The following is a 13,735-nucleotide window of genomic DNA, read 5'->3' as shown; positions in this document are numbered from 1 at the left end:
CACAATGATATTGTCTGTATTGTTCTCATGATTGCTTATAAAAGTATAGGTAAATTAAAAGTAGCATTAATGGACAGCCAGTTGGGTCACTCCTGATGACGGCTAAAGACACTTGCTTTCATCGAGAGTGTCTGGATTAACTGCTGACATCCTCCATACACACTGTACCCTGAATTTAATCCCTGTTAAGATCCTGCATGCAACCTGTTTTACGGGGTCCTATATAGGAGTGGTGAGCTGGTGAGAGACTTCTGCACAGGAGACGAGAAAGGGAGACCGAGAGAGAGAAGGAAATGCATGGAGCTGCTACTTTGGAGACCTGTGCAGAGAGAGAGGAGGTGATGAGACAAATCGCACGGCCCGCCTTCTCTGAACAAACACAGTCACTGCGCCAAAGTGCTTATCACACACTCCTTAGCGTCAGCACCTCGCCCACTGGAAGACAGCTTTGCTGTGGCAAAGGTCAGTCCTTCATGTAACTAGGCTCCCAGAGGAAGGGCGGGGTTTACTCGGCACTACGCCTCTGCTCCAGGTCTTGGCGTTTCCGGTCGGACTCAACAGGCATCTCTTCTGGAAGGAATTCTTCCCACTCGCCAAGGCCAGTGACGAGGCGCTCAGCCGCTTTGTGTAAAGTCAGCTGTCCATTCAGAAATGGATGAAAACAAAAGGGCCAGCATGTGTGAATGGAGCAGGGGAGGATGTCTTTCTGCTTTCACACTGGGTCCAATATCCACCAAAGATCTATTGTTGCACACAGAAAGAGTGTATCCAGCGGGATATTGAGTTTCCCTTTATGTGGGCCCTTGCACTTGGCCTTTTCTATGCACTGTCCAGACTATCGATTGTGTAAGAATGGATTTAATGAATTTGGTGGCGAGACCCAGATGCCTCGGATGTGAGCCAGTACAATTCGAGCAGATTTTCAAACAACGTAGATCAATGTAATCTGCAGTGTGTGTGTGTGTGTGTGTATGCGTGAGAGATGTAGGGTTTTAAGTGAAGATCCATGATCATACTGCAAATAAGATGAGTAGGTAGAAGCTCGAAATTCCGGTCCCTATACAGGCTTGCGTGTTTGAACGTAGCCTCCCTACAGTTAGAAAACTGCACTTCTATGTACTAATTGATGTTCTTTTGAATACCTGTATCTGTTTGGTCCTTTTGAATACCTGTATTTGATTGGTCCTTTTGTGTGCTCCATGTTCTTACAGCACTCTTCCTGCTTGTCTTTATTTCCCAGCGATCCTCTGCCATAGGTGGTAAAGGTCTTTAGTGTCTGAAACAGCCGCGTGCGCTCTGGGCTTTGGCCTTTTGATGTCGGGCCCCGTCCCGCTGCAAGCTTGAGGTCAGCGCGGCGCGTTTGGTCAGCCGTTTGCAGGCTGAAGTCGTTTAAAGTCAGATCACGGCGCTACAATCCGGCCCTTTCCCCGCACGCGAGCTCCACGTGCGTCACACCCCTAATGCCCCCTTCACTTCTGGGCTTTACGGAGACGCTGCGAATGCCCGTGCCGAGACTCATTCCACTTCGGATGCCCCAGTTCATGAGCCTTTCTCTGTCTAGCAGGCTGATTCACTCTGAAAGGCATATGACATCAGACACGACTCGCCGCTCTGCTCCGAGTGGATGACTGAGAGCGGGCAGCCCGTGATGCCGCGGAGCAGGCAACGGCCACATGGCCCTGGATTGGTCGGTTTGTACCGCATCCATGCCAGGAGCACAGACGTGGCCCCTTACTGTACTGGTTAGCGTTGCGGATCTCAAATGCTCAGACGTCGGCGAGGCAGAAGTGGCGGAGTGTGGTTATGCACGCTCTCCCGGAAGCAGGCAGAATGATCGAGTACCAACATTAGTGTCCTTTGCTCGTGGCTGCAGGTAGCGGGAAGGTGGCGACTCTCTGCCATCTTTAACGACCAGTGGCGCAGTGCTAGGCCTAGCTGCTCTGTGTGGGGGACCCAGGTATTGCTGCTCGGGGCGTAGGGGCGGCATGGCCTCTATATGGAGGACGTCGGACTCGTAAAGGGAAGGCGGTGAGGCGTGTGGAGGGCCGTCCGGGGCAGCGGGCTCGGGTACCGCATACTCCTGCTGGTGATTTATGGGGAGGGAGGAGGTTGCGTTGGTGGAGCAGATGATGCTCGCAAGGGAAGCGGGAGCCGCGGGGGATCTCCTGCCAAATCCAAGCCCCGTTTGGTTCCCGTTTCTCTTTGGTGTAACCGTGACAACCGAGACAATTACCATGCGTGTAAATAAAATGACTGAGTGTACTGTCACCGTACAGACGAACGTCTCCCCCTGTTGCTTAAGGCGAAGTACCCAAACAAGCAAGAGAGTATTAATGGACGTGAAACTGCATGTGTGTGTATGAAATGCGCGTGGTTGTGGTGTAATGTGAGCGTAACCTCTCTCCTCGGGCCGTCTGCCCCCTGCTTTTTTTCCCGTGTGTTTCCCATCTCTCTCGCAAAACACTTTCCCATCAGCCAGTGCAGCAGTCTTCTCTTCTGCTGCTATTTATGCGCGTGCAGATTTTGAGTTTGAGTTTCTGGTTCGCTGTTCCCACGCTGTCTCTTCCGTCCTCCTCAAACCCCAGCTCAGAACAACGAGCGAGCGGCCGCGCACGCCACCGCGGGACTGCCGCGCCTCCTGGACGGAGAGCCAGCCGGAGGAGCGCTGACAAACGAAAGTGGATTGGCGCTGGGTAAAAAGCAATAACCGAATTACCGCCATAAATAAGGTGAGCGCCTGGCTAGAGAAAAGCAGAAGTCATCCAGCTGCGCGTGATCAGGAGGGGGAGCGCGTGGGCGAACCGTGTGCACGCTTTGCGGAGGGGATGGATAAATGGTGACATGCCTGCAGCTGAATTTGTGGCGCGTGTTATCCTGCGTGCTGGGCTGGCCGGGTGCGTTCCTGTCCGTGAGCATGCGTGTGCTACCTGTGGGTGGGCCAGGCAGGGGCAGCGATGGACCTGGATCTTGGCGGCCCACCCCGGCCCACCCTGGCAGGCCTGCCATTCTCACCCGGACACGCCGATCTGTGCGGCACCTCTGGCTTGTGTATGTCACAGCACGCAGCCTGTAAGAACAAAAACTCCAGCGGAAGGAATAGGTTTGCTTTGGCAAATCCGTTCTGAGGCCCGTGTGTTGGGCTGAGGTATGTGTAAAGGCTGGCATGATGACGTGTGTGGTGCTGAGGTACGTGTGAAGGCAGCTTCTTTCCACTGGAGCCGAGACCACGCTGTTCTCCTTGGGACACGGTGGGTGCATTCATCAAAGATTACGCTTCACCCAACCAATCCTGAGTCTGATTGCATTTCTGCTTCATTAGGGTTAATAATGAAGTTGGGCTAATAATTTATTTCTGTTTTCTTTTTCTTTTTTCCCCCTTAAATGCCTCCTCAAGCATAGAAGTTCATTAAACATTCCATTAAGTATATTCCCATTATTTATTGCTTTGTTTAGTTGTATTTTTGGTTGTTACATTTAGGCAACCCTGTACAGGCTCTGTGAGCGAGACATGCCTCTCGGGTGTGGGTGTGGGTGTGTGTGGTGGTGATTAGCTGGGCGTTTGGTGTCGGCCGGCTGCGTTTGAAGCCGCTGAAGGCCTGATTCCACACTTCACTGTCAAGGGCGCTGATCCTCACGGCCCGTCTCTCAGTCAACCCCATGCGTTGCGAAATCACATTAAGTGTTCGCCTGTTGGGACCTGCAGAGCAAAAATAAATGAGATTGTCACGCGGCGATGACCAGTGCTGTCAGGGGGAGGGGGAGCAGGCCACGACATCTCAGTGTTCTTTGAGCAGCTCTTGTTCCTTGGCCCTCATTAAGTTTTATAGGGCACTATTTCCATGCCAATATGCTGATCGTTGGGCACATACACACACACACACACACAAATGGTGCTCAGCATCCCACTCAGTTTATTCAGTTGCATCGGAGGACAGAGCCTTGTCCGTATAAACAACGCGTTCAGCTTATGATGGGAGTGCTTGAGTCAGTAGAGGAGGTCCTGAGTTTTTTTTCCCCAACTGTCAATGCTGTGATTTCTCCTTTAGATCACCCATAGCCATGATCCATGGCATTTCCTCCCAGTGTGGTCTGGTCACCAAGCCTAAAGTGTTTCCTACACTCCGCTTATAGAACACAGGATCAGTGTCATTTTAACTGGTCTCTGTCAACCAGGAAAGGGAAGGGAAGTAAGGTTTTCACCTCAGCCAAAACCACTAATAGCAAGGCTGGGAGAAACAGCAGAGAGAGAAATCAGACCGGCTGCCGGCCCACGGTTGCCGTCGAGCCAGCGTTTTTCCTCTGGCTCCGGAGGAAGCAGAGGTTGCCGAGGGCTGGCCGTGTGCATATCGGAGGCCTGGGCTCTCATTTCGGAAGCCGCCCGTTTGGACAACTCTGCCTGCCGCACTGGCTTTCACACTGAGCCCACAGACGTGCCGATGCTGGAGTTTCAACGCTCCTAAGGCACAGTTTGCGCGGCCGTGGCAGTCCAGTGGGAAACTGCTTTATTTAATTTAGTTTTTTTGGATGCCGTACCAGTGTTTTCGGTCGCGTTTTCCAAACGCAGAAAATTTGTTCTTAGCCCCGTGTGCCTGGTTCTGAAGAGAAGCTTACAGCGCAGCAGAAAATGTCCAGGTAAGGGCAGCGAAAATGTCGTTTGCTGCCACGCGATTTTCTTTGCTTTTATAGGCTAATTAAAGTCCATTTCCTCGAATTTATGACTGCAGTCATTTTAAAGCAGACAGCTACTGGTGGGGTTTTGTTGACCAAAATCGCCACTTTCACCGGCCTTTCGGTAGACTGTTCTCTGCAGAGGCACATGCCATCGTAACATTCAGACAGGGTTGCTGAGCATGTTGCCATAAGACGGCTCTCTAATGTGAGAAAAACGGAACGATTAGGTGTGATGGTAATACTCAGCTTCTGATCTAGCACTGAGAGGAAGCAGACAGGTAGCTTCTATGATTTCCTCAATTTTATGCCAGTGTGATGCAAACGTATGCTTTGATATTGCATCCATCCCCCATGCCATGTAACACATTTCTGAATGAATGAAATGACTGATGGATGGATAGATTGATTGATTAATATAGTCTTATGTTGTGAGCCGTGTGTGTGTGGAGTGTTTATCAGTTTGTGCTGTAGTGCTGCAGAGCTTACTTAACCTGTATATAACAGTATGTAGCAGTACAATCCCCTTATGTTTTGTCTGGATCGTGAAGTCCCACGAAGGTGTGTTGAGGGGCTCGCAACGCACCCCCAGACACCCAGACTCACTCCGTCCTACAGCGGCATGAGAGTTGGACGCCATAGCAAACAGAGTTCCATACCGTCAGCCGCGGCTGCCTGCTTAGCGCCACATATGTCTGATTCCATTAGCGCCGGTGTTTCTCTGTAGGCGTCTCGATGGCTTTCAGAGCAGACAGGGCTTTCATCATCTGCAGTGCTTATGCAGCATGGCAGTAGGCAGTACCGTTCAGCAGGATGGGTAATGCAGGCTCAAACTGTTGGATGGAGTCGACAGTTTGTGCTTAGGCCCTGGCTGATGAGCTCTCAGAGGGGTTTCTATATATTTTATGAAAAATTTAAAGGGGTTGACAATTATATAATATAACATGTTGGCTTGCTACAGTGACATTCAATTTGCAAAAGAACTATGCCTCTTGTTAAAGGACCTCAGCGCTCACTGAAATGTAGCTGTTGGTCTTTGTGTCTGGAATCTCCATTAAAGCTCCTTCCTTGCCACAAAACGTAGCCTACATCTGTTTTGCAGTCAGTTAATTGCTCTTAATAGAACCTATCGCATTATGTTAGAGCTCATTGTGAAATATAAGGTATGAGTAATGATTGTGAGAGGTATTTTTTAAGATGCTTTTAGCCATGTCTAACGTGCTTGTGAAGCCATCGATTTTTATACCACAATTTTGACATTTAGTTTATTCACGGCAAACTGATTCGTTATTTGGTCACTTTTAACCACAAATGTTGATGCTGCTTCAAAAAGAAATACTCTGGTGTGACAAATGAGTGTAATTAAGAGTGAAGCTTGTGTTTGAGCAGGGCACAGGTTGGATCGGAGCGAGGGTTAGATCAGCTTGTGGTCTCGGCCATGCCAAGGAAAAGCCTCTGAGGGCTTATTAGCAGGGTTTGCTTGCTAAAGCTGTGGGCTTGGAGTTTTTAACCGTTAGCTTTCTCTTGAGGATTTGAATAACGCTATCAGTGGAACCACAGCCTGTCACATGACCACGTTCTCTGATCTTCTGAGAATTCCTTCATATTTTGTAATCATCCATCTTACCACGTTTACCAGATAAATGGGATGTAATGTTTAAAGCTGTTTGGATGACAGCAATCTCAAAAAAAGCTTTAGCTGCAGTTTACTTGTATAAAGGAAGGGATGAAGGGGACACAATTCTATTATTCTCAAAGCACAGCAACACTAGAGCAGGACGCAGACCTTCTGTTACACTGATCACTAGAGCAGGACCAGGACACTAGAGCGCTAGAAGTCCAGTATAAGCTTGCTCAGAGGACTGAGTGTGAACTGACGTGTTTTTGAAATTTTCTGACTGCAACATGAAATACATCTGATTCTAAAACCAGTGTTGTGCTATTTACTTCCAGTGACCAATGTTTTGGAATAGATGTCCCAATCATCTGATACCGAAGCCTGTGTCCCTGAATAAACTTCTCCATACAAATTGAGAGCTAAGCAGGTTACAATTGTATGGGGGTGCAGAGTGCCATCTGTTTGTGTACTGGTCACATGATGTTTACTCATGAGCCATTTTCAGCAGGCCTGGCTGGTGGTTTACACACCCCTGACTAGCAGTGTAGCTCAGACACGTACAACCTCCGTTAGGTTAACTCATAAGGGAGTGTGACATGATGCTGTCACTTGCGCTCGGCCTCGTGCAGTACCATGCAGATGTTTGTTTAAGTAACCTACTGTGTCTTTTGCGCACGAAGTTTGAGAACGTGTTTGTCAATGCTAGGGAATTTTCTTGTAAGACCATTTTTGTTGGAACTCCTAAGTATATACAATGCAGTAACAAAATGCACGAATTAAAAACAATAGTGATATTTGACTCTCTTTGTGTAATTATTTATTCAAAGTATGTCAAATGTCAGCATACCTGAGGGGAAAGCCACGGGTCTGTGTAAACAAGGTCTTACGTTTGGAGAAGAATGTGTTTACACAGCTGGTAGCTGCCAGTGACCAAACATGCGATTAAAACCCCCTCCATGCAAGCCCAGCATCCCGCACGGGAGGCCGACGTCCCGCACGTAAGCCCAGTGTCCCGCATTGTGTTTCCTCTTATTTTGTCCAGCATCGACCACGAGAAGTGCTCCAGCTCTAGAACAAATCCGTGGTGTTTGTGTGTGTGTGCGTGTCTTACTGACCGGTGGTGCCGCTGAGGAGGTTTGGTTGGGTCCAACATTTATTATTCTTCCAGCCTTGCCGTGAAAAGGGTTGGGAAAGGACAGCTTCACCTCAGACTGCATCCCTGAGCGCCCACGCCTGGCCGTCCGTCCGAGGTTTGCAGGGTGTGGCCCTGAGGCTACACGTGAGCTTCACGTGAACTCGGGTCAGCGTCGTCGTGCTAATGCGTCGTGTTGACTTGGCTAACACTCTGTTTCACAGCTTTAGAAGTCACTGGGGGAAGGTGTAATGGGGGGAGGGTTCATATTCTGAAAAAATGTTAAAAGCCATTTGTCATTTTGAGGTGGTTGGGTGCAGTGTGAGTGATACTGACAGGAGATCCATTGGAATCTCTCGAGAATGCATATGGAAGATTCTCCGAATCCAGGCTATATGCCGTTTAATGGGAAAATGTCTGGTGATTTGCTCGGCCTTTGTCATGGGCAGACCCAGAAGTTTCGGGTGTAGGCTTTGCCAGGCTGCCTTGCAGATTAGCCTACAAGGGGCATTTTTGCTGACTCTGCCACTATTAGTGGGACATACAAAACGGTTCATAGTAAAGACCGAAATAAACCTTTTGTCGCCTGTAAAGAGTCTTCTCCCGTTAATCATGTGTAATTAGGCTACACCGGTGGATTACATCCAGGAACGATTATTTACACTAATGTTACCTAATGGCTATGCTGGAGATTAGATTAACATTATAACTTGTATTGTAATGTGTGCTAATCTTAAGGAAGTTAATGGTAATGAAATTTACTATAGCTAATTATTATTAATCTAGCATATTCCACTTTGGCTAGTGTGGAAAAAATGGCTATTTTTCGTTGCTTAGGACTTTTAAACATGGGCTCCCATTAGCTAGCTAACACACATGTTTATTTGCATGCTAGCTAGCTATGTAACATGAAAGATAATTCACATTTGAACTTGTAAATGATTTCTCAGACACTTTATCTAAGTGCACAGGAGAAGAAAAAAAATTCTCAAATGCAAAATTACACGTTTTTTGGGGGGGGGTTTTTGTGCATAAAAATACTATAACTTGCATAAGCAAGAACTCCGGAGGGACTTCCTGTATTAGCATTTAACATTTATTATTAGCTGTGGCTGAAATGAACAATCACAAAATACAATGTGCACTAATATTTTGGCACTCTATGCAAACCAGCAGGCTTTTAGGAAACAAGGCATTGTTTATACACAGAAATACACAGAAGACCATTCAGTTTCTACGCTTCCTTCATAGATTTCCAAGCATTTTAGATTAGGGTTGGGCAACTGGCTTATCACATTGTCGCTGGATGACGGTCTGCTGAATGTGTAGGCGTGCCTGGCTGTCTTGTATGTCTGTCCAGAACTATTAACCTCATCTCCCCTACAACCTAAAAATTGGATGGTAGAAATGTTTCTTAATAAAGAAAAGTCCATGTGGCTGTTCTGGAGGGACCTTTTGTGTATAACCTTTCAGAAGTCCACCCCTCAGACCTTCCTAATGGATTCTACTAACTGGGGCTTTCCTGAGCTGCTGCCTCCGGCATACAGTAACGAGACGCTCAGAGACTCGGGGTCATTGACCGTATTTAGCATGTGTGTCAGTGCGCTCACAACCACTGTGCCAGTGAGCGTTCACCAGGAGGAGACTGCACTGTGCAAAACCTCACTCGACCGAACCAGACAGCAGCCGTCCTGTCTGAACATATGCGCTTATTAATAGGAACCGCTCCTGCAGGTCTGGATGGCCGCGGTGTGGACAGCACGGCCAGTGCAGGAAGTTCACCTGGAGGTCCCGCCCATGGGGTCGTCACCTGTGGGGAAGCCTGCTGCCTTCCAGAAGGTTCCGATCGGGATTATGACTCGTGCCTCCTGTCTGTGATTGGTTGCACACAAACATATGAAAGCCCTTAGGCTTCCTGCAGTCTAATTGCATATAACTGTTTCCAGAGGGATGCTTCAAACTTCTAATGGTTCATATGGTATTACTTTAGGTGAAGAGGCTACTGATGGACTTTTAAATGTCAGTTATATTACGACTTTCTCTTAAGATGTTATCTAGCCTAGTGTTGTTGCCAGGCTTTTATTTCTAGAACTTAATTATTATTATTTTTTTTTTTTTTGTGCATCACCCTGTATATTGAAACCATTAATTCCCTCACACACGCACAGACACGCATATTTTCCCTATCAAAGCGCAATTGGTCATTTTTCGCCTGTCAAGAAGCGTCACAGCAGGTGTGTGCCTGTGCGATGCCTCTACAAATGGCTGCTGCTGTTTATTTTCCGCAGCACGCCAGATGGATCCTCTAATCACAACGGCGTGCGCTCCTCACATCTGCCAAGCGGGCCGGCGTGGAGGTGCGCCTCGCCCTGACAGAGCAGCCGGGCGGGATTAGCCAGAAGTCCTGCCTCGCGGCGGCACGGAACAGATCCGCGATCAGTGCGGAGGACGTGGGGCTGTTGGGTTTGTAGTGGTGATGGGGGAGATGTGGGGACCAGCTGTCCACCTCACCAGGTCCTGCTGCTATGGCAGGCTTCAGAAACATGACAAAGACTCGATTTCCCGCGTCCTGCCCGACTGATTAGGCTCAGTGTGTCCGTTCTGGTGACACTTTAAAGATGAACGGCGTGTTCAGTGTGCTGGGGACATAGTGCAGTGTCTTCTATCAGCGTGTTCAGCTCTGTTTCCTGCGCCGATCCACTGGACCTCGCCAACCTGACTTTTCCCTGCCTCCTGTGGTTTCTGTTTGCATAGGGACACCTGTGCCTGACACATTAGTGCTGTTTCCATGGGAACCTGTTTGGCTCTGGCTGTCCTCTCCCTTTAAACTGAAAAGGTAGAGCCACCGACTGACTGGCACCTGGGCAGAGCCTTGCTGGCACTTCCACTGCACCTCCAAACACAGGCACTGGCACCACACGCTAACCTTTGCTCGCCAAGCATTCCAGAGATGACCGTTTCTATGAATCTTGGGAAAGTAGCACTAGGTAATGAATATGCAAAAAAAAACAAAAAACAACAACCCAAGAATGTTTAACTTGAAAGATAATCAAGGACTAATGATTGGTTAAATTAATGTTGGGAGTTTTGATGCCACTTCCTCTGTGATATGACATGCTTTCTCTCACACACACACACACACACACACACCACACACACACACACACACCCACACCCACACCCACCCCCCCTGCATTATTCAGGCCTGGCTGATGGGCTTCCATCCCATAAATCTTAGAACCTCGCCACTCCCCCTTCTATGACTGCAGGATGATGGAGGAAGAAAAGCCCCTGAAAATGCTTATTCTCTCCCCCCCCATCTCTCTTTTCCTCTCTCTCTCTCTCTCTCTCTCTCTCTCTCTCTTCCTCCCTTTATCCCTCTCTTCTTTGCCTGAGGAAGGTTCTACTACTGCCGCTGTGTAAACATCTATAGCACAAGTTCATGTCCTGGACGCACGTGGGGCACAGCTGAGCATTACAGTAGTGTTACTGAGAGCCTCGGTACCACACACACATGCGCGCACACACACACAGCCGAGCGTTACAGTAGTGTTACTGAGAGCCTCGGTAACACGCGCGCGTGCACACACACACACACAGCCGAGCGTTACAATAGTGTTACTGAGAGCCTCGGTAACACACGCGCACACACATGCGCACACACACACACAGCCAAGCGTTACAATAGTGTTACTGAGAGCATCAGTTACTGACAAAACACTGTCAAGCACAACAGAAGCCATTATTGAGAACGTCAAGAATACACACACACACACACACACACACACACACACACACACACACGTCTTCTGGTCATGCATCTCACGAATGTTCTAGCTTGCTGTTAACCACGCTCGCAGCACTTTGGAAGCTGGTCTCAGCAGGGTGGCCTCTGATCCCTCTATGCGATCAGAGATGAGGCCTGACAAATCCGTGGGAGGAGATTATTGCTGTTATGGGAAAAGAAGAGACAGTTTCTCCTAAGAAAACGTGCAGGATCAGGTCGTCAAAACCAACAGTGGACAAACACACCATCTTCTCTTTGGTCTTTATTTGATCAACTTAGCAGCCATAAACACAAAACGTTCCCCTCAGTATTGAGAAGGTGTTGCATACTGTGTACTGTGGGTAATATGTGGCACTATTTTGGACACTTTTACTGCTTTTTCCGGAGGGGTGTTATCCCACGGTCACATCTGTGCAGCATAATTAGAACTCAGACTTTAGCAAAACGTCAGTTAGAGATAATGCATATATACACACACACACACACAGAGACACAGAGCTGAGTACCACGGAAGCCGTTACCAAGAGCCTCAATAATTGAGCACACACACACACACACAAAGCCTAGCATCACAGAAGCCATTTCTGAGAGCCCGAATAACCGACCACACACACACACAGAGCTGAAGGTCACAGAAGCCTCAGTAACCAATAAGACACACGCATGCACGTGCACACAAACACACACGCACACACACACACAGCTGAGTGTCACAGAGGCTGTTATGGGAGCCTCAATAACAGCTTGGCTCTAAACATATTGGAATGGAGTGACTAGCGCATGCTGATGGTCCAGGCTGAGTCACAGAGCAGCTCGGCAGACTTGCTTCCACTGCTTGTGTTGCAGCCGCCCCGGGGACCTGCTAAAGACCTGAAAGGCTCGGAGCTCCGCCCGTGCTGGGGGCGGAGGCTGGCTTGGGCCTCCTTTTACAGGAAGACACACAGCACAATGTGGATGAGGCAGGAGCCAGGAGGGCACATGCATGCTGGACAGTGTCATGGAAATGGCACCTCTGAAAATGGGGCTTGTGAAGCCCCTTCTGTGCAATATAGACGGATATTGATTGATTGATTTATTGATTGATTGTAAGATGAATGATCTTTTCTGTTGAACTGAGCAGTTTTCCATGCTGGCTACTCAGAGCCTCACTTTTTACTCTTTCCCTCACAAATGTTTCCCATAGATGGTGGCACACAGACTTGTTTTACCCACTCAGGGCATTGTGGGATATCCCCACGGGCTCTCCAGTGTTCCTCTGTCACTGAACTGTAATCAGACCTGTGCAGCTCATACAGCGTTCGGTTTTAAATCGGGCTCTTTTAGAAACCGTGGTTATGAGGGGGGCCTTTGTTGACAAGGAACGTGAGACTCCTTGAAACGGTCCTTCTGATTTCTGACATAAAATAGCACAGTAGAGTGTACCGCTTCGTCCCGGTGTTACAGCTTCTTGGTGTATAGTGCTAGTGCAGCCACTGAAATGTTCGTGCGTACGTGTGTATGCGCGCGCGTGCGGATTACGTGTTCACGGTGGGCCGTAAAGATATGCTGTGTTACAGACACAGGCTCTGGTCCAGGTTGGGACAATTGAGCTCAGAGGCCTCCACCGAGCAAATGCGCCTGGGCTGCACCGCGCCGAATCCTTCGCTCGGCTCGAAGAGACTCCAGGATCATGCTGGAAACGCGTCGACGGCACTTGCTGAGTTTCCGGTGGTGCGGTTTATTTTTGTTACCTGCTCCTGTCTTACTTTCTGAGTGCCAGCACTTCTAAGTTGTGTTGTCCCAGTTCATTAATAAAAAAACAGCAAATTCCAAAGAAAGGGACGACCTGAGCAGGACCGTTAGAGAGAGTAACAGTGCACGTGAACCCGCGCTCCTCCTTAAAGGCCCTTTGTGCGTGTGTAGATTGCTGAGGGAGCGTGAGGGTGCATGCAGCGTGCGTCAGACTGCAGGAAGTGCCGTGGGTCTCGCCGTCGGGGCACGCGTGTGCTGCTGGAGCAGGACGCGGGGCTCAATGCAACCAGCCCAACAGACTGTGTGTGCGTGCATGTGTGTGTGTGTGCGTGTGTGCGTGCATTAGACAGCAGAAGAGCTGCCAGCATGGTGGTCAAGGTTCTTTTCGAAGCCACTCGAGTGCAGAAAAAAAAGCCACTGGGCATTGCTGTATTATGTAATCAGGGCTGTGCAGACAGACAGAAAGAGAGAGAGAGAGAGAGAGAGAGAGAGAGAGTGAGAGTGAGAGTCCACAGGGACAGAAGACTGGCCTTATCTCAGGGCCGTTTATCCTGACTCAGAACAAATGTAATTTGTTCATCTCTTGCGTGTGCCTATGATGAATGCAGAACGCCACTGTAGCCGTGATTTGTGTTTGTCTGTGTGTTCCTGCATGAATGTGTGTGTCTGTGTCCGTCCCTGCATGAATGTGTGTGTCTGTGTCCGTCCCTGCATGAATGTGTGTGTCTGTGTCCGTCCCTGCATGAATGTGTGTGTCTGTGCGTCCCTGCACTTGGGATGACTCATTTCCTTGTGGGAA

General features: G+C 48.9%; 1 protein-coding gene across 18 annotated transcripts in view; it reads left to right on the top strand.

Annotated features, from left to right (window-relative positions):
• The window catches only part of caska (calcium/calmodulin-dependent serine protein kinase a), a 101,442-nt gene that overhangs the window by 15,699 nt on the left and 72,008 nt on the right, over positions 1-13,735 (top strand). The window contains exon 1 of one of the 18 annotated variants that reach the window (XM_027005234.3): positions 4,610-4,632. The exons of the other annotated variants lie outside the window; for them this stretch is intronic. Coding sequence (XP_026861035.2) covers positions 4,625-4,632 — 8 coding nt within the window. The 5' untranslated portion in view covers positions 4,610-4,624. Of the gene's footprint in view, positions 1-4,609; positions 4,633-13,735 lie in introns of those variants that run through there. 18 annotated transcript variants of the gene reach the window in all.

Source organism: Electrophorus electricus, chromosome 9 (assembly GCF_041902795.1).
Source record: "Electrophorus electricus isolate QZ-2024a chromosome 9, ASM4190279v1, whole genome shotgun sequence".
In the NCBI taxonomy this organism is placed as follows: Eukaryota; Metazoa; Chordata; class Actinopteri; order Gymnotiformes; family Gymnotidae; genus Electrophorus; species Electrophorus electricus.
The sequence above is the reverse complement of the archived record's forward strand: the minus strand, read 5'-3'. Positions and strand labels throughout refer to the sequence as shown.